The 20298-nt window shown below is 45.2% G+C and overlaps 1 protein-coding gene across 1 annotated transcript in view; it reads left to right on the forward strand.

The window, feature by feature from the left end:
- mtor (mechanistic target of rapamycin kinase) overlaps positions 1 to 20298 on the forward strand; it is a 400677-nt gene that overhangs the window by 47891 nt on the left and 332488 nt on the right. The window contains exons 7-14 of the mRNA XM_056274929.1: positions 848 to 1123; positions 4836 to 4944; positions 10265 to 10448; positions 11384 to 11512; positions 11766 to 12010; positions 18703 to 18918; positions 19052 to 19257; positions 20144 to 20266. Of these exons, the coding sequence (XP_056130904.1) occupies positions 848 to 1123; positions 4836 to 4944; positions 10265 to 10448; positions 11384 to 11512; positions 11766 to 12010; positions 18703 to 18918; positions 19052 to 19257; positions 20144 to 20266 (1488 nt within the window). The remainder of the gene's footprint in view (positions 1 to 847; positions 1124 to 4835; positions 4945 to 10264; positions 10449 to 11383; positions 11513 to 11765; positions 12011 to 18702; positions 18919 to 19051; positions 19258 to 20143; positions 20267 to 20298) is intronic.

Genomic DNA, 20298 nt, shown 5'->3' on the forward strand with positions numbered 1-20298 from the left:
ATATCAAATTCCAGTAGAGGTAGATAGGGGGAAGATGCTACCATGTGTATTTACTTTGTTTGGGGCTGACGAGAGAGCTGAGACATGGCAGAGTTAGTGTCATCCATCCGTGCATCCATTATCCAAGCTGCTTATCGCAATTGGGGTCACGGGATGCTGGAGCCTATCCCAGCAGTCATCGGGCAGCAGGCGGGGAGACACCCTGCAATGTTCTGCTGTGAAACCGTGGATCCGGCCTTTCATGTGGACGTCAGTGTGACATGTGCCACCTACCTAAAAATTGTTGCAGATCAGGTACACCCCTCATGGCAGTGGTATTCCCTGATGACAGTGGCCTCTTTCAGCAGGATAATGTTTGCCATACTGCACACATTTTTCAGGAATGGTTTGAGGAACATGATGAAGTGTTCAAGGTTTTGCCCTGGCCCCCACATTTTCCAGATGTCAGTGTGATTGAACATCTGTGGGTTGTGCTGGACCAACAAGTCTGACCCACGGTGGCTCCACCTCACAACTTACAGGACTTGAAGGATCTGCTGCAAATGTTTTTGTGCCAGATACCACAGGACACCTTTAGGGGTCTTGTAAAGTCCATGCCTCGGTGGGTCGGCACTGTTTTGGCAGCACATGGAGGACCAACAGAATATTAGGCAGGTCGTCTTAATGTTTTGGCTCATCAGTGTATACGTATTTTGTCATTCCTTTTGCCCAAAAACCTGGTTGCATCATGTTTTCCTAATTTGTCATGGTAAAAAAAGAGGTTTGTTTGGTAGGGTTTCTTATTTTTAATCATTAATAACCACACCTTCCCTTTTCTGTCCTGCCTATTTATCCCCTCCTGCTCCAGCGTATGCGTGAGGAAATGGAGGAGATCACACAGCAGCAGCTAGTCCATGACAAGTACTGTAAGGAATTGTTGGGTTTTGGCACCAAGCCGCGTCACATCACACCCTTCACCAGCTTCCAGTCGGTGCAGCCACAGCAGTCTAATGCCCTCTTTGGCCTTCTGGGCTACAGCACAGCACAGGGCTTCCTCAGCTTTGGTTCTACGCCTGTGCCCGCCAAGACCTCCTTGGTGGAGAGCCGCTACTGCCGTGAGCTGATGGAAGAGCGCTTTGACCAGGTAAGCATTGAAATAAGGATTTCAGGGTGCTTCTATAGCTGAATGGTTAGAGGGCATGCCACATGGTCACAACGTCACCAGTTTGAATCCAGTCAGCGACCTTTGTTGCATGTCACATACCTCTCTCCCTCCCTCATTTCTGTCTACCTGTCTTAATTAGAAAAAAAAAGTAAAATACAAAATAAAAGAAAAAAGGATTTCATTGGTACATTTGCTTGTTCTCTACACCAGCGTTTCTCAAACTGTATGCCGCGGCACCCTGGTATGCTGTCTGACAGCGTCAGGGGTGCCGTGAAAAAATTTGCAAATCTAACATTTTTCATATCAATTATCAAAAATTAAAATACTAATTTATTTTACAAAATGTTACCGAATAAATGAATGGATGAATAAATAAATGGATAAATAAATTCATTTCAGATAAATAAATAGCCTACATACTCATGAGAAACTGTCTCGCGTGCCCATTTCCCCTCCCACATTACATACGGGTCAGTGCAGTGCGCGGTCACGTAAGGTCAGGGCATCGTTGTTATCATTTTACACGTCCTGACATTTTGATGCCGCTAAAACCCAAAACCAAGCCATGGATCGTTTCCTAAAAAGAAAAGTCCCACCAGAAGCTCCAACAGATGGGGATACTTCAACAGACACTGACAGTGAACCGGAGCCTTCTTCTAGCAACAACCGGCTTTTATCCTCCAGTTCGGAGTCGTCTGCACCCGTCGTACCACCGGGAGATGCTAATGTTAGTAAGGGCAAGGCTACTAGCAAGGGCAAGGCTAAAAAGACAAAGACAAAGATTTTGCGATACCACGACAGCTACATTGCACTTGGCTTCATTAGTACCGATGATGCATGCCCTCTCCCGCTCTGCCTCGTATGTGGAAAGACACTGGCAAACCAAACTATGGTTCCCAACAAACTCAAACGACATCTGAAGCAAAAACACCCACATCTTAAAAACAAGGGGAAGGAGTACTTTGTTCGCCTTAAAACCCAGCAATCGCGGCAAGAGAAAGTCATGTGTAAAGCTGCCAAAGTATCCGAGAAGGCTCTGGAGGCCAGCTACCTCGTAGCAGAAATAGTAGCGAAAGCCAAGAAGCCCCACACAATCGCAGAGTCCGTCATAATACCTGCTTGCACGGCAATTGTTACCAAAATGCTTGGCCCACAAGCTGCCAAAGAAGTAGCCAAGGTCCCGCTGTCAGACTGCACAATAGCGAGGCGAATCAATAGCATGTCTGCCGATATTGAAGATGTCGTTTTGGATAAAATCAAGGCCAGTGGACATTTCTCCTTACAACTCGACGAGTCAACTGATGTGAGCGGGCATGCTCAGCTTTTAGCAAATGTTCGCTTTGTTGATGGGGGCCGTATTAGAGAGAACTTTTTATTTTGCAAACTGCTCCCCAACAACACTACAGGAGAAGAAATCTTCCGTGTGACAACTGAGTATCTTGACAAGGGTGGTTTGAGCTGGAAGAACTGTATCAGTATTTGCACCGACGGCGCGGCTGCAATGACGGGCAGTGCCAAAGGTTTCATTACCAGGGCCAAAGTGCAAAACCCTGATATACGAACAACCCACTGCTTCCTTCACTGAGAGGCACTTGTTGCTAAGACGCTACCAAAAGAACTTTCCGACGTACTGAACAAAGCAGTGGACATGGTTAATTACATCAAGGCGCGCCCGTTAAAGAGCCGCCTTTTTTTCCATTCTTTGCGAGGAAATGGGAGCAGAGCATCAAAGCTTGTTGTTACACATAGCTGTCCGCTGGCTTTCACGGGGTAAAGTTTTGACCCGAGTGTACGAGTTAAGAGAAGAATTGAGGGCCTTCGTGATAGACGAGAAACCTGCATTTGCAGAGCTACTCGCAGACGAGCAGTGGTGCGCAAAACTCGCGTATATGGCTGACATATTTAAGCACATAAACGAGCTGAATATCAAAATGCAAGGTAGACAAGAAACCCTCCTCTCCTCATCTGACAAACTACGCGGCTTCAGGTCCAAGCTCACACTGTAGCATTCCTTTGTAGACCAGGGCAGGCTGGATATGTTTCCCCTGTGCAATATGCATACAAACAACACCACATTGTCAGGCGTAATAGCCCAGCATCTGACCACTCTTGAAGAGCGATTCAATCACTATTTTCCCTCTGAGTCATATGCTGAGTTTGACTGGGTCCGTGATCCTTGGAGTGCGCGTGCAATGGAAAGTGCAAAGGACTGCTCACTTCCAATACAAGAACAACTGATGGAGATCAGGGAAGATCGCACTTTGAAAATGAGATTTTGTGATGTGGAACTGGACAGCTTTTGGATATCAGTGGGAAACGAGTACCCATTGGCTTCAAGATGCGCTGTTGCTATTCTACTATCCTTCTCCACAACCTATCTATGTGAACTGAGTTTTTCAAGCCTGACGTACATCAAGAACAGGTACAGGGAGCGACTAAGGAATGTGGACCAGGATCTACGTGTCTGCCTCTCATCCATCCCTGCCAGGATAGGGCAGCTTTGTGCGTCTTCCCAGGCCCATGTCTCTCATTGATGGTGAGTCACGCCCCCTCTCGGCCTCTCTCTCTCCCCTATGCACTCCTGGCTCTCAGTTGTGGCATATTTGTGCGTGAGTGTGTGTTCATGTGCACATGTAGGCCTATCTCACTTTTTAAATGCGGGTTGTGTGTGGGTGTGTCTCTCTGTGTGTGTGTGTGTGTGTGTGTGTGTGTGTGTGTGTGTGTGTGTGTGTGTGTGTGTGTGTGTGTGTGTGTGTACAGAGGCTGGATGGAAGAGTACAGATGGGAGTGTTCATGCCATTTCTTTGTGTGAAGTTCCTGTCACTTCATTATGCTGGGAAGGGGGATGGCAGTTTGAAGGACTTATTTTGACACTTTATTTTTTATTCTGGAGGGATGTTATCTCTTTACCCACCTTATTATCTGTCTGCCTATCTGTTCATTGATACACGCCGTCCCCTAAAAATAAAAAAGGATATTTGCACTAATAGAGGGATGCAGTGTCGTTTTTAGCTATATTTTTACACTGGGGTGCCTTGAGATTTTAGGCACTTAAAAAGGGTGCCTTGGCTGAAAAAAGTTTGAGAAACACTGCTCTACACCATGCTTTGGCATACAAAGTCTGCATTTACAACTGGTGGAATCGGCACAGCACAGCCAAATCTGGCTGAATGGAAAGTTCTGTGAAAAATTAAGTAGGGGTCAGTTGGATCTCATGCTGCAGGCTGTTCTATGTACATCAGATAAAATGACCCATAATGTGATTTTAGTAGGTGTGTTCCTGGGCTCATACCATTCAGAATTGTTGTATTTGAGGATCATTATTCCAGCTATGGGTTAAAAAGTGCCACCTAGTGGATACCTCGGAAGAGGAACAAGCTACGGGAGTAAACCCCTTCAGAAAATCAACATCCACAGTGCTGTTTTTTTTGTTGTTCTTGCCCTTTTGTATGTGTTTAAGTGGGAGAGTACTGCTGGCGTCGTGTGGCTGCCACGTCTCCCTCTCGTAGCCCCCCTTCCCATCCACCCCTGTATGTCTGTGTTGTGTTTATCTGTTGTCTTGTTTCACCCCGTTTATTGTAAAGCCACTTTGAGTATTAGAAAAATGCTATATAAGTCTGATTTATTGTTATTATTATTATTATTATTATTGATGAAATGGGCTTTTTTTTTTTTTGGTTGTTTGGGTCAGGTGTGCCGCTGGGTGCTGAAGTATAAGGCCAGTAAGAACCCCCTCATCCAGATGACTATCCTCAATCTACTGCCACGCCTGGCTGCCTTCCAACCACACACCTTCACAGGTAAGACTGTTCTGTCTTATTTGGACAAAGAAGTTTTTTTTATTTAAGTTTTTCTTGAGTTTCTTTAAGGAACATAAATACAAATGAGAAAGTACAAAAGGCCCCCAAAAAAAAAACAAGTGAAAAAGAGAAGAAAAAGAGAAAAAATATAAACAAAAACTAAAACAGCAATGACTTAACAAAAGCTCAGCATCATCTCTGCAGCATTCATGATATTAATGCTTGTGAAGTCTGTCAGCACATCATCAGTCCTTGGAAGGAGTCAGCAGGTGACCCTGCAGTCAGTTGAGACTGTAGAGGTCACTTAGATGATGATGAAACGTTTCTCTCAATAAACGTTGTGCCCAGATGAAATGATTCAACTTTGTGATAAACAGATGTTAGATCACCAACCAGGTACAGATGCCACACCATTCATTTGGTTCAATGCACTTAGTGCATAACCGCAGTCCACCGACTTCCAGTTTCTACTGCAGTGGTCATACCAGTTTCCTGTTTGTTGGCGTTTGCTATTGACAATGGCATATTTTGCGCGATGCCTGCAAGATTTACTATGGATACATGTCAACAACATGCACACAACTGTCGACAAAATTTCACCTGCACCTACCTGCAAACGGGTGAAAAGTTTAAAGTTGTACATATCAAGTTACGTCCGTCCGTCCATCCGGACTATCCTCATAATTGTGGACCCGCCAAGGTTGGACAACCCCAGTTGTCCAACCTTGTAGGGGTCGTTCCAGGTCGTCTTCTGTGTGGAGTTTGCATGTTCTCACCGTGTCTGCGTGGGTTTCCTCCGGGTGCTCCGGTTTCCTCCCACAGTCCAAAGACGTAGGTCAGGTGAATCGGCCGTACTAAATTCTCCCTAGGTGTGTGTGTGTGTGTGTGTGTGTGTGTGTGTGTGTGTGTGTGTGTGTGTGTGAGAGCCCTGTGATGGTCTGGCGGCCTGTCCAGGGTGTCTCCCTGCCTGCCGTCCAGTGATTGTTGGGATAGGCTCCAGCATCCCTGCAACCCTGAGTAAGAAGAATCAGTTTGGATAATGGATGGATGAATGCGTTTTATTGTCTTCTCCTCAGCTCTTAACTGTGTACAACCACGCATTTTAGCAGATGGACTTGGCAGCATCCACAAATTTACCCTGGATTAATATATTGGCTGGTTCACTTTTTAATACACAGGCCTCAAAGGTGAAAGTTAGTGGTGTTTTATCTGATACCCATCTTCCACCAGTTCCCCCCAGGGGAGTGTCCTCTCACTACTTGTATTTGTTTTCTATACAAATGAGCTGCTGTGTCATTATGAGGGCAGACACATCATTACTTTGGCGGGTGATTCTGTTATTGTGCCCCAGCTCAGTCATGGTGAAACTGACCACGGTCCAGTGGCGGATGATTTTAGTGACTGGTGTAAACGCTGCTTCATGGACATAGACAGGGGTGCACATAATTTTTTTGGTCTGGTTCTCAAAGGAGCACCTGAGGTTCTTGCTTGGTGCTCACCTTTGTTTAAATGCATTTTTCCATGACCCACCCACCTCACAAAATGAACAAAATATGAGGGATACGTGGATAACATTACATGTACTTTAATTTCAATTGAAAATGAATAAAAGCAGTAGGTTACAACAAAATGTCTGTTCTTTAAAGTGCCATACATGTGACTTTCAAATGAAATGACTGCTCTTCAAGCACTGAAAACTAAATATACAACTGACTGCTTTTTCAAACACTGAAAACCAAATCAAACTCACAACAGATACTGCTGTTTAAAGCACTGAAAGTTCTGTTATCCTACAGGACATCATCGTCATCTTCATCACTCCCCTCCAGACTGTCTTCCTCTATTTCAAAAACACCAGATGTACTAGGCCTGCTCCTTTCTCGCTGCTTCAGCCTACGATTAGCTGTTTGCATCCACAAGTCTACTGCTGGCTTTGGGTCAAAGGTTTCTGTTGTGAACTTAGATAAGTGGATGTGCATTAGAGATGAGAGGCGATAGTCTGACAGGCAGGATCTGTACTTGTTTTTTATTATATTCAGGTGTGAAATCCCCTCTCACATGCAGCACTGCTCAAGGGCAGTGTAAGAGACAGCAGAAGGACTTTCTGAATGTTGGAGTAACTGCCTGGGTTGCTGGTGTTCACTACATTGACTAGATCATGCACAGAAGAGGCTGCCAAACGTTTTCCAGCTTGCTTTAAACGCATCCACTCTCTTAAAGTTGAATCTTTGTCAACACGCATGCTGGCGTCATATTTCTCAAGGATGTTACTAAGTGTTGTGTTGCCAAAACCGTGGAGGTCTTTCATTTCATTAGGCCAAGTTGTAGGATCAAAAATCAAAAAGTGATCGCATGACTTGAGGGATTCATATCTGCTTTCAAATTCATGAATTAAAGCTCTCAACACATCAATCTTATCCCTGTCAGCTTCAGCATGTGCCACAGTCTCCTCCCTGTACTTGCCCTCACTGCCCATCAGTAGCGTCAACTGTCCAATAGCAACCATGAGCTCATCTTTGCATTCACCAATAGTCAGATTGTCTTTCTGGAACCTGAGGGAGGTGAACTGTAAAATGTTCCCAACATCAAGCATGTTGGCTAGGAAACAACAAAAACGCTCTGTGCTGATATGTTTTAGGCTACTGTCATCACTTGTTGCCACTTGGATCTGAATGGCTGGTAACATTCTCCATATTTTAAACCGAGTCTCTTGTCTCCATGCAGACCATCTGATGTTGTGGAACTTACCTAGTTTGACAAAATCAATGTCTTTCTCCTCACATATCTTTTGTAGTTGTGCAATTCGTTTTGCACCCCCTTTCTTTAAGTAAAAGCTTAGCAAAGTGATGATAGATTTATTAAATGACTCACAGTATGGGACCGCACGATCAGCTGACTTAGCGCAGTTCTCCAACGTGTGGGCGGTGCACAGGATATGCACAAGGGAATCCCCGATATCCACCATCTGACGTAACTTGGGACGAACCCCGTTGTAAACTCCAACGTTGACAGCTGCTCCATCACTGTGTACCGACACCAACTTTGCCTTCCACTCCGCTAAACCACAATCATTGAACAGTTGCACAAGTCCATCCACTATGTCGGTTGGCCCCCAGATTAATTAATCCAAGGAAGTCTGAGCTGTATTCTCCATTGCGGGACACAGAAACAATGTACACAATTTCCTGCTCCGTTTTTGTTATATCTTCGGATCCATCGAAAAGCACACCCCAAAATTCATCTGCTTTCAGTTTTTCACTTAACTCTGAACTTATTGTCTGAGCGATGCTCTCCGTGATGCGGGATCCCCCTTCTCGCGAATGATAAGCAGTCCCGACGTTAACTCCTAACCTCTTGAGAAGCGGAATGTCCTCCTCGTATGAACGCATAGGATGTGCATGTTTCGCTTTGTGAAAGGCCAACCAAGAGCATGTTTGTCAGTGCCTGATGTTGTTCTTCCGTCAGTCTGTCTTGCCACCTGTCGAGCGGGCCGCTGGGTCTCTGGTCCTGGCTGCGCCTGTTAGCAATAGCTTCCGCTACTTTCTGGTGTTCTCTGCTGTTTGCATGCTTATCAAAAGCTGGATGGCTGAAGTTTTTCGTCCCTATATAAAAGTGGCAGTTTCTATCCGCTAATGTGGGATTTTCCCGCCATAGTTTACACCACATCTCAGTGCGGGCGTCATCTGTTTGAAGCCAGCCGATGTCCTGCAGCCATTTCTCTGAAAACTTAGGCTTTGACTTTGGTTCTGGTTCAGTATGGCGTTTCTTTGGCGGAGGTGGAGGAACACCAAAGAAATTACTCAACGTCGCTTGCTTCTTTGACATTTTGGAGAAATTAGTGGCTCATACTATAGCATTGGCTAACAGCAGTGGCTCATACTCTGCACTGCAAAATGTTTGGTACGCAAATGCGCAGTAAAACACTTGAATCTGGTGCTCGTTGAATATTTTAAGTGCGCATGCGCACCTGCGCACCACTTATGTGCACCTCTGGACATAGATATGTCCAGAACAAAGGAAATAATGATTGACCTAAGGAGGAAGTCTTCCCCTCTTCTTCCTGCTGGTTATCATGGCCATGCTGTTATAGTTGTCCAACAGTATAAGTATCTGGGGACAATAATCCATGATAAGTTAACCTTTCAAACAAGTACTGATGCTGTTTGTGTAAAGGCCCATTATTGCATATACCTTATCGCAAGCTCAGAAGTTTTAATGTTGACACCACACTTATGAACATGTTTAACTCTTGCTTTAGCGAGTCTGTTCTAGCCTGTTTTATTTGCTGGTTTGGGTCATTTACCTTGAAACACAGGAACGGGTTAGAAGGAATTGTTAAGATTTGCAGGAAAATTGCAGGCACAAATCTAAATGACCTCTCCCATGTGTGTAAAGTCAGAGCCACAAAGAAGTCTTAGTCAGTTCTTGCTAACCTGAGTCACCTTTTTTTCAGTGAGTTCAGGTGTCGTCACTCTTCCAACAATTCATTTGGCCTTCTGAATAATATTATGTAATTCTGTTTCTTTGTGTGAACTGTTTATGTGTTGATCGGTGTGTGTTGATGCTGATTGTATTTACTGCTGACTGTGCAACAGATTCGACCCCTTGGGGATAATAAAGATGACCTTGACCAGCCCTGAACAACTGGTTCATTTCCTATCGCTCCAACAGACAGTTGAGGGGGAGGGGGAACTGGGGGGAATAGCGTGATCCCCCCACGCATTACGTCCCTTTAGTGTAACTCCTCACTGTCAGGTGAAAAGAAACGGCTGGTGACTCCACATGTATGGGAGGAGGCATGTGGTACTCTGCAGGCCTCCCCGGATCAACAGAGGGGGTGGAGCAGAGACCGGGACGGCTCTGAAGAGTGGGGTAATTGGACGGGTACAATTGGAGAGAAAAAAGGGGAAAAATCCCCCCCCCCCCCAAAAAAAGAGGTTGAATCGGTGGATTATTTTAAATCACAGTTAACAACTCACCTGTACTTTTTGTCTTCTGAACATGTTTAACTTTTTATTATACACTGGTTTTACGCATTTTTTCTCTATCATTTTCAATGTAGTTATTTTCCTTTTTTTAAAATTTATCTTATTTATCTGTTTTACTTTGATTCCATGGATGTATCATATTGATTTTGAACCGTCTTGTATTTCATGCCCCTCTCCTCTTTTAAGTTGTTTTGTTGTATTTTTATTTGCGGTTCATTTGGTTATTTTGTTTTTAGTGCGCTTGTTCCTCTGGATGTTTAAACATATGTGATATATGTTTAAACATCCATAGGTGTTTTCATTACAGTGTTTTCATGTGATCTTGTTAACAGACCAGTACCTGTCAGACACCATGGGCTACTTGCTGGGATGTTTGAAGAAGGAGAAGGAAAGGACAGCAGCCTTCCAGGCCTTGGGACTCCTGGTAGTGGCTGTCAGGGCAGACATCCAGCCCTACCTCTCCAAAATCTTGGAGATCATTAAGGCAGCCCTGCCACCCAAGGACTTCGCACACAAGTCAGTCATCAACCTAATGTGTAGAAAAGGATGAAATACCATCCTATATGCAACAACTTTTCATACCCAGAGATCATTTCTTAAAACGTTTTTATGAACAATAAAAAAAAAAAATCACTGACAGTCACTTTGTCTGTTGGATTTGTTCATTGACGCGACCAAAAAGTAAGAGTGGTGCAGATCTGTCGTATGAACATGTGCCCAACTGTTGTGTTGGCAACCACGTCTTCTAAAGAGGCAGAAGTTCATGTATCATCAGCCTGCCTCACAGAAAGACAAGACTTGGTGTTGAACATACTACACAACATAGGGTAAATTAATATAATAACCGTGTAAATGAGTACTGCTCAATCATAGAGATGATTAGCTCACAGAGTATTGTAGGATATACTGTGTTAAAACTATAAGACACTGCTCTCTCGACAAGAATAAATTTGCTTTTTGTATGTTCTCAGAAAATCCTTTGCATACCTTTCAAAAACCAGTAAAGATGCAAATAGAAGGAATAAGCGTTAAGCAAACTATCTAATGCAGAAAAACCTTTACACACAGCCCTCACATAGCTAACACACACCTCCATCAGAGTTTCCTGCAGCCCCTGGTAGACTGCTGATGAGCTGCACACATTCCTGCATTTTTACTGCATAATGCTTAAATGATCTGGCCTTGTATAACCTGTATGAGGCCAACTGAGGATTCACCAGAACGCACTGAGTTTACGAACAAGTGACATTCAACTTCCAAGGCATATGTAAAAGTAAATTTTAATGGTTCAGAAGGTTTCATGAAGCCAACATCAATTTTTGTTGTACACTCCTAAGGATAAATGTCAGTGCAAGTGAAAGAAAACGTCTTGCTTGAGGCCCGCTGTTAATGCAGCCACATGAAATGAGGTGGTGATGATGTGAGACTCATGTCATGCTGCATGTGTGCAGGAGGCAGAAGACTATTCAAGTTGATGCCACAGTCTTTACCTGTATAAGCATGCTGTCCAGAGCCATGGGTCCAACCATCCAACCAGACATCAAGGAGCTACTGGAGCCCATGCTGGCTGTGGGACTAAGGTTTGAAAGACGGGTTTAACCTTTGCATAGGCTCAACTACTCTAGGATTCACTGGCAAGAGATAACTTTGTCCTGATAAGATAAATTAGTTTATATGCTCAGCTGCTGTAGAAACAAGTCTGTATTACTGGAAATATTTTTTTTTAAATTCAACAATGTCATGCCAACTATTTTCAAATAATTAATTGTTCCACTTAGCCTCACAATGACAGTGGTTCTACAACATTTCTCAATGATTCCACATTTCACGTAGCCCTGCGCTGACAGCAGTGCTCTATGACCTGAGCCGGCAGATCCCCCAGCTCAAGAAAGACATCCAGGATGGTTTGCTGAAGATGCTGTCCCTGGTTCTAATGCACAAGCCGCTGCGCCACCCAGGCATGCCCAAAGGCCTGGCTCACCAGCTGGCCTCACCAAGCCTCACCAACATCCCTGAGGCCAGTGACGTGGGCAGCATCACCCTGGCCCTCCGCACACTGGGGAGCTTTGAGTTTGAAGGTAGTAAAATCTTTGCATAAACAGGTTTAAATACTTTTGTGTTTGAGTAGTTAACAAATATTTGTTACTTATGTTGGTACTTATGTCTTAGTAACAGGGTTGGTCTTGGCCTTTTTGGGACCCTAATTAGAATTGAAATTTAGGCCCCTCCCCAAATTCAGTCACTACTGCAATACCTTTAAAAATGTAGTACATATAATTGCATTACTCAAACACACACACACACACACACACCTGTTTCATGCCATAAGCAATCATCAGCAGTCAATAAAGCTACTCGGGAAAGAACATACCATTTACTGCCTCGTCATCCACATCACGTGAACAACGTCCAATGGGGAAGGAAGAGGTGTGACATTCAAAAATTAAAAAACACGTGATCGCTAACGGTCCAATGGGGGGGGGTTGTCTGTTGGCATGCTTTATTTATAATTGCAAAATAGGTGCTCATATCTATGTCTGCAACTGCTGGCCAGTTCATTCCTGTTATTCAATGTGGACATTTGTGGTTTGCAGATGATAAAAATATTTTCAGTTAGACATAGATTGCACATTTTACTACTGGGTGAATATGTTTTGTTCTTTGAGAGGATTTTCCAGGTGGTTGAATAATTAATGTTTCTGTCCGCCAATGACCAAATGTAACGGCTTAAACATGTCTACTACTACTACTACTACTTTCGGCTGCTCCTGTTAGGGGTCGCCACAGCGGATCATCCGTTTCCATTTCTTCCTGTCTTCTGCGTCTTCCTCTGTCACACCAGCCACCTGCATGTCTTCCCTCACCACATCCATAAACCTCCTCTTTGGCCTTCCTCTTCTCCTCTTCCCTGGCAGCTCCATATTCAGCATCCTTCTCCCAATATACTCAGCATCTCTCCTCCACACATGTCCAAGCCATCTCAATCTTGCCTCTCTTGCTTTGTCTCCAAACCGTCCAACCTGAGCAGTCCCTCTAATATAATCGTTCCTAATCCTGTCCTTCTTCGTTACTCCCAGTGAAAATCTTAGCATCTTCAACTCTGCCACCTCCAGCTCCGCCCCCTGTCTTTTCGTCAGTGCCACTGTCTCCAAACCATATAACATAGCTGGTCTCACAACCATCTTGTAAACTTTCCCTTTAACTCTTACTGATACCCTTCTGTCACAAATCACTCCTGACACACTTCTCCACCCACTCCAACCCGCCTGCACTCTCTTTTTCACCTCTCTACTGCACTCCCCATTACTTTGGACAGTTGACCCCAAGTATTTAAACTCAAATGCCTTTGTCACCTCCACTCCTTGCATCCTGACCATTCCACTGTCCTCTCTCTCATTCACGCATAGGTATTCCGTCTTGCTCCTACTGACTTTCATTCCTCTTCTCTCCAGTGCATACCTCCACCTCTCCAGGCTCTCCTCAACCTGCACCCTACTCTCGCTACAGATCACAATGTCATCCGCGAACATCATCGTCCATGGAGACTCCTGCCTAATCTTGTCCGTCAACCTGTCCATCACCATTGCAAACAAGAAAGGGCTCAGAGCCGATCCTTGATGTCATCCCACCTCCACCTTGAACCCATCTGTCATTCCAACCGCACACCTCACCATTGTCACACTTCCCTCATACGTATCCTGCACCACTCCTACATACTTCTCTGCAACTCCTGACTTCCTCATACAATACCACACCTCCTCTCTCGGCACTCTGTCATAAGCTTTCTCTAAATCTACAAAGACACAATGCAACTCTTTCTGGCCTTCTCTATACTACTCAATCAACATTCTCAAAGCAAACATCGCATCTGTGGTGCTCTTTCGTGGCATGAAACCATACTGCTGCTCACTGATCATCACCTCTCCTCTTAACCTAGCTTCTATTACTCTTTCCCAAATCTTCATGCTGTGGCTGATCAACTTTATACCTCTGTAGTTGTTAGAGTTCTGCACATCGCCCTTGTTCTTGAAAAGCGGTACCAGTATGCTTCTTCTCCACTCCTCAGGCATCCTCTCACTTTCCAGGATTGTGTTAAACAATCTAGTTAAAAACTCCACTGCCATCTCTCCTAAACATCTCCATGCCTCCACAGGTATGTCATCAGGACCAACTGCCTTTCTACTCTTCATAGCTGCCCTCACTTCCTCCTTGCTAATCCGCTGAACCTCCTGATTCACTATCCCTACATCATCCAACCTTCTCTCTCTCTCATTTTCTTCATTCATCAGCCCCTCAAAGTATTCCTTCCACCTTCTTAGCACACTCTCCTCGCTTGTCAGCACATTTCCAGCTCTATCCTTGATCGCCCTAACTTGCTGCACATCCTTTGCAGCTTGGTCCCTCTGTCTAGCCAATCGGTACAAGTCCGTTTCTCCTTCCTTAGTGTCTAATCTGTCTTACAACTCACCATACGCCTTTTCCTTTGCCTTTGCCACCTCTCTTTGCTTTACGCTGCATCTCCTTGTACTCCTGTCTACTTTCTTCATCTCTCTTACTATCCCACTTCTTCTTTGCCAACCTTTTCCTCTGTATAATTTGCTGTACTTCCTCATTCCACCACCAAGTCTCCTTGTCTTCCTTCCTCTGTCCTGATGACACACCAAGTACCTTCCTAGCTGTCTCCCTCACTATTTCTGCAGTGGTTGTCCAGCCATCTGGCAACTCTTCACTACCACCCAGTGCCCGTCTTAACTCCTGCCTGAACTCCACACAACAGTCTTCCTTCTTCAACTTCCACCATTTGATCTTCGGCTGTGTCTTCACTCGCTTCCTCTTCTTGGTCTCCAAAGTCATCCTACAGACCACCATCCGATGCTGCCTAGCTATATTCTCCCCTGTCACCACCTTGCAGTCTCCAATCCCTTTTAGATGGCGCCTTCTACATAAGATATAGTCCACCTGTGTGCATTTTCCTCCACTCTTGTATGTCACCCTGTGTTCCTCCCTCTTCTTGAAATATGTATTCACCACAGCCATTTCCATCCTTTTCGCAAAATCGACCACCATCTGTCCTTCCACATTTCTCTTCTTGACTCCATACCTTCCCATCACCTCCTCATCACCTCTGTTCCCTTCACCAACATGTCCATTGAAGTCCGCTCCAATCACCACTCTCTCCTCCTTGGGTACCCTCTCCACCATGTCGTCCAACTCACTCCAGAATTCTTCTTTTTCATCCATCTCACACCCAACTTGCGGGGCATATGCGCTGATAACATTCAGCAATAAACCTTCAATTTCCAGCTTCATACTCATCACTCTGTCTGACACTCTCTTCACCTCCAGCACGCTCTTGACATACTCTTCCTTCAGAATTACCCCTACCCCATTACTCCTCCCATTCACACCATGGTAGAAGAGTTTGAACCCATCTCCGATACTCCTGGCCTTACTCCCCTTCCACCTGGTCTCTTGCACACACAGTATGCCTACCTTTCTTCTTTCCATCATGTCAGCCAGCTCTCTCCCTTTACCAGTCATAGTGCCAACATTCAAAGTTCCAACTCTCACCACCACATGCCTACCCTTCCTCCTCTCTAGCTGCCTCTGGACATGCTTTCCCCCTCTCCTTCTCCTTCGCCCAACAGTAGCATAGTTTCCACCGACACCCTGCTGGTTAACAGTACCGGTGGCGGTCGTTGGTAACCCGGGCCTCCACCGATCCAGTATGTAAGGCTTATTTATGATCCGCATATTTGATTTGGCAAAGATTTTACGCCGGATGCCCTTCCTGACGCAACCCTCCCCATTTGTCCGGGCTTGGGACCGGCACTAAGGATGCACTGGCTTGTGCATCCTCAGTGGCTGGGTTGTAACGGCTTAAACATGTGATATTCTTTAAACAGTTGTTTCAAAAGCTACACGTTTGCATTAAACCTCTTTTTGAATGTTCCCTCTGTTAGACCGACGTATGTCTCCATTTTGCCGTTGTCATTTCTCATCACCGTAGCTTGGTAGATAACTTCCTTCGCCTGGCATTTTCTTTCGAGGGGGCATGATTTGACAGTTGCAGTTGGGGGAGTCCGATTGTGATGAAGGTGTCATTGATTTGTTCATGATTCTTGCATTGTGGGACGATATTATTTGTTGATAACATTCAATAATAATGATATTTTTGTAACATTCAACAAATAATGTGACAGTGGGGATTTAGAACCATGCTCCCATCAGTCCACCTGGTGAATGTCCACTCTCTGGCAACAAGATGGACGAACTGCTACTCATAAACTGAAAAAACTCAGACTTTTCCAGATCTGCCACCCTGTGTCTCGCTGAAACCTGGCTTAGTCAGCATATATCAGACAATACACTTTATCTGCCACAGTTCTAAATCCTCCGGGTCGCGAAATGGGGCTATCGGGGGAAAAAAAACAGGGTGGCAGCATATGCTTCTACATAAACGGTGGTTGGTGTACGGATGTCACAGAGTTGAAGAAGTCATGCAGCCCTCACTTAGAGACCTTTTTCATTGACTGTAAACCATTCTATTCACCACAGGAATCTTCATCATTTATTCTGGTTGGTGTCTACACCCACCCCAGACCCGTGTTAAAGAGGTGTTAAAACACCTGCTGATCACATTACAAACATGGAGCACAAATATCCAGACTCCCTATCATTAACCTTTGGAGCAAACCTCAGCCACGAACTGCCAAAATACAGCATGTTAAATGTCCCACCAGAGACAAAAACACTCTGGATCATTGCTACACAATATTAAAGGATGCCTATCACTCTGTCCCCTGTGTAGCCCTGGACCTCTCTGATCACTCTCTCATTCATCTTATCCCAACCTACAGGCAGAAACTAAAATCTGCAAAGCCTGTGGTTAAAAGTGAGGAAATGGACCAATGAGTCAAAACTGGAGCTCCAGGCCTGCCTCGACTGCACTGACTAGAGTGTTTTTGAGGCTGCATCTACAGACCTGGATGAACTTACTGACGCTGTGACATCTTACATCAGCTTTCGTGAGGACGTGTGTGTGCCCACCAAAACTTTTTTTTACCTTCAACAACAATAAACCCGGGTTCACAGCAAAACTCAGGCAACTTTGTCAAGCCAAGGAGGAACAGGAGTGGAGATAGGATCCAGTATAACAAAGCCAGAAATACACTCACAAAGGAGAACAGAGTCAAGTCAAGTCAATTTTATTTGTAATAACCCAATATCACAAACTACAATTTTGCCTCATGGGGCTTTACAGCAGCACAACAGCGTGGCAAAAAGGTGCTACTCTGAAAATTTGAAAAACAGGTTTTCTGCCAACAACCCATCATCAGTCTGGAGAGGTTTGAAAGACATTACCAACTACAGGAGACCATCCCCCCATACTGTAGGAAACCATCAACTGGCTGATGACCTAAATGGGTTTTACTGCAGGTTTGAAAAGCGAACTTTCACACACTCTCCGGTCACAACACACAACTAACTAAGCCCGCTGCCAGTCAGTCTCCCCTCCCCATCGATCCTCCACTCACACTCAGGAACTGTATTGAGGACGTGCGCCAGCTCTTCCAGACAGAAGGCCAGGAAGGCACCAGGCCCGGATAGTGTGTCACCCTCCTGTCTGAGAGTCTGTGATGACCAGCTGGCCCCTATTTTCACACTGATCTTCAATAGATCACTGGAGCTGTTTGAAGTCCCCTCCTGCTTAAAGAGCTCCATTGTCATGCTGGTCCCCAAGAAACCCCGCAGGATTACATGGCTACAGACCTGTTGCCCTAACCTGTGTGATCATGAATTCCTTTGAGAGAGTGGTGTTTCCCACCTGAAGGAAATAACAGGCCCCCTGCTCGACTTGCTGCAGTTGTCCTACCAAGCAAACAGGTCAGTGGAGGATGCAGTCAACATGGGATTGCACTACATCTTCCAACACCTCGACTGCCCAGGGACATATGCAAGGGTCCTGTTTGTGGAATTCAGCTCAGTATTGAACACAATTGTCCCAGATATCCTCCACTCTATACTCACCCAGCTCACTGTATCAGCCCCCATCTGCCAATGGATTAAAAATTTCCTGAGGACGTCTGGGTAGCGTAGCGGTCTATTCCATTGTCTACCAACACAGGGATCGCCGGTTCGAATCCCTGTGTTAGGTATCCCTACAGACACAATTGGCTGTGTCTGCGGGTGGGAAGCCGGATGTGGGTATGTGTCCTGGTCATTGCACTAGTGCCTCCTCTGATCTGTTGGGGCGCCTGTTCGGCGGGAGGGGGAACTTGGGGGAATAGCGTGATCCTCTCATGCGCTATGTCCCCCTGGTGAAACTTCTCACTGTCAGGTGAAAAGAAGTGGCTGGCGACTCCACATGTATCGGAGGAGGCATGTGGTAGTCTGCAGCCCTCCCTGGATTGGCAGAGGGGGTGGAGCAGTGACCGGGATAGCTCAAAAGAGTGGGGTAATTGGCCAAATTCAGTTGGGGATAAAAACGAAAAACAGCCAATTGTGTAACTTCAGTGACATTGTTGGTCACCTTATTCAGCGGCCCAATCATGTCAAACTGAGCACTCATCCAGTCCGCTAAACATGATCACTCACTCAGTCAGTCAGTCAGTCAGTTCATCCGTCAGTCAGTCGGTCGGTCAGGGACATTCGCATGGGCAAGCCAAAAAGTCAATCTTGATCTGTCTTGTTTGGTTTCCCGAAAGGATTTCTCCTTTAACTCACTGCCAATGTTCCTTATATAATCCCTCTTCTTTTCTACCACTAGGACACTCTCTCACGCAGTTTGTACGCCACTGTGCCGACCACTTTCTGAACAGTGAACACAAGGAGATCCGAATGGAGGCAGCAAGGACATGTTCACGTCTGCTGACTCCCTCCATCCACCTGATTAGTGGTCATGGCCATGTTGTCAGCCAGACAGCTGTGCAGGTGGTGGCTGATGTACTTAGCAAGTTGCTGGTAGTGGGAATCACGGACCCAGGTAACATGGGTGGAAGACACAAGTATGATTACATTAATTGATGGACACTATGTATTGATCAGCACTTAATTTGAAATAAGTTGAAATACAGCATTAGTGTTCCCTCTCAAATTCTCTACCTGCTGTCCTCCAGATCCAGACATCCGTTACTGTGTGTTGGCATCTTTGGACGAGCGTTTCGATGCCCACCTGGCACAGGCAGAGAACTTACAGGCTCTGTTTGTAGCACTGAATGACGAGGTGTTTGAGATTAGAGAACTGGCCATCTGCACTATTGGACGTCTCAGCAGCATGAACCCAGCCTTCGTCATGCCCTTCCTACGCAAGATGTTAATTCAAGTAGGAAAGACAGTGTCAAGATTTGAGACTATGATAGAAAAATCCAGTAAAACACTTCTTTCCTCTGCAAATAATAATACCTTTTAAGTGTCTTTATGCATGCTTAATTATACCTTTTAAGCTTTCTTTGGAAGTTAAGTTTTAAGTGTTTTTAAAGATATTTAACTGATGTTATTCAGTATTATATTATTGACATCATTTTCAAATATTTTTTGCTATGGTATTTATGAAGTTAAGTCACTTCTGTCAGTTTTGAAATGGTTGTGTCTTTGAAATTCTGGCTATATATATGCAGAAATGCAATTGTTTCTTAATATTGGGCAGCACAGTGGTGCAGTGGTTAGTGCTGTCACCTCACAGCAAGAAGGTCCTGGATTCGAACCCTGGGGTTGTCCAACCTTGGGGGTCATCCAGGTCATCCTCTGTGTGGAGTTTGCGTGTTCTCCCCATTGGGTTTTCTCCGGGGGCTCTGGTTTCCCCCACCATCAAAAAGACATGAATGTTAGGGTTAGTACTCCTGTCTGTGCCCCTGACCGAAGCTTGGCAAGATGAACTGGAGTTGGTCCGCGGGTGCTGCACGGCAGCTGCCCACTGCTCCTAGCTACACAGCTAGGATGGGTTTAAATGCAGAGTGAAATTTCCCTACGGGGATCAATAAAGTATCTCAAAATCAAAAAAATGTATGCTAGTTGTTTCAGCTGTATGTCTTCAGAGCACAGCAAAAGCCATGTTAATGCAGAGCGCAAAGACATAACTGTAGCACAGCACTAGATCTACCTAAAGACACAACTATGGCATGGCACTAGAGCTACCTAAAGACTTTCCCTTACTGTTGAGCTCTGTTCTCCTTTCACAAGATGATTATGGTGTTGTCATGCCTGTCCAGATCCTGACTGAGCTGGAGCATAGTGGTGTGGGAAGGAACAAAGAGCAGAGTGCTCGCATGCTGGGCCACCTGGTTTCTAATGCCCCCCGCCTTATTCGCCCATATATGGAGCCCATCCTCAAGGTACTACCAACTACTTTGCTTCATTTCTCTTA

Source organism: Lampris incognitus, chromosome 2 (genome assembly GCF_029633865.1).
Source record: "Lampris incognitus isolate fLamInc1 chromosome 2, fLamInc1.hap2, whole genome shotgun sequence".
Taxonomy (NCBI): Eukaryota; Metazoa; Chordata; class Actinopteri; order Lampriformes; family Lampridae; genus Lampris; species Lampris incognitus.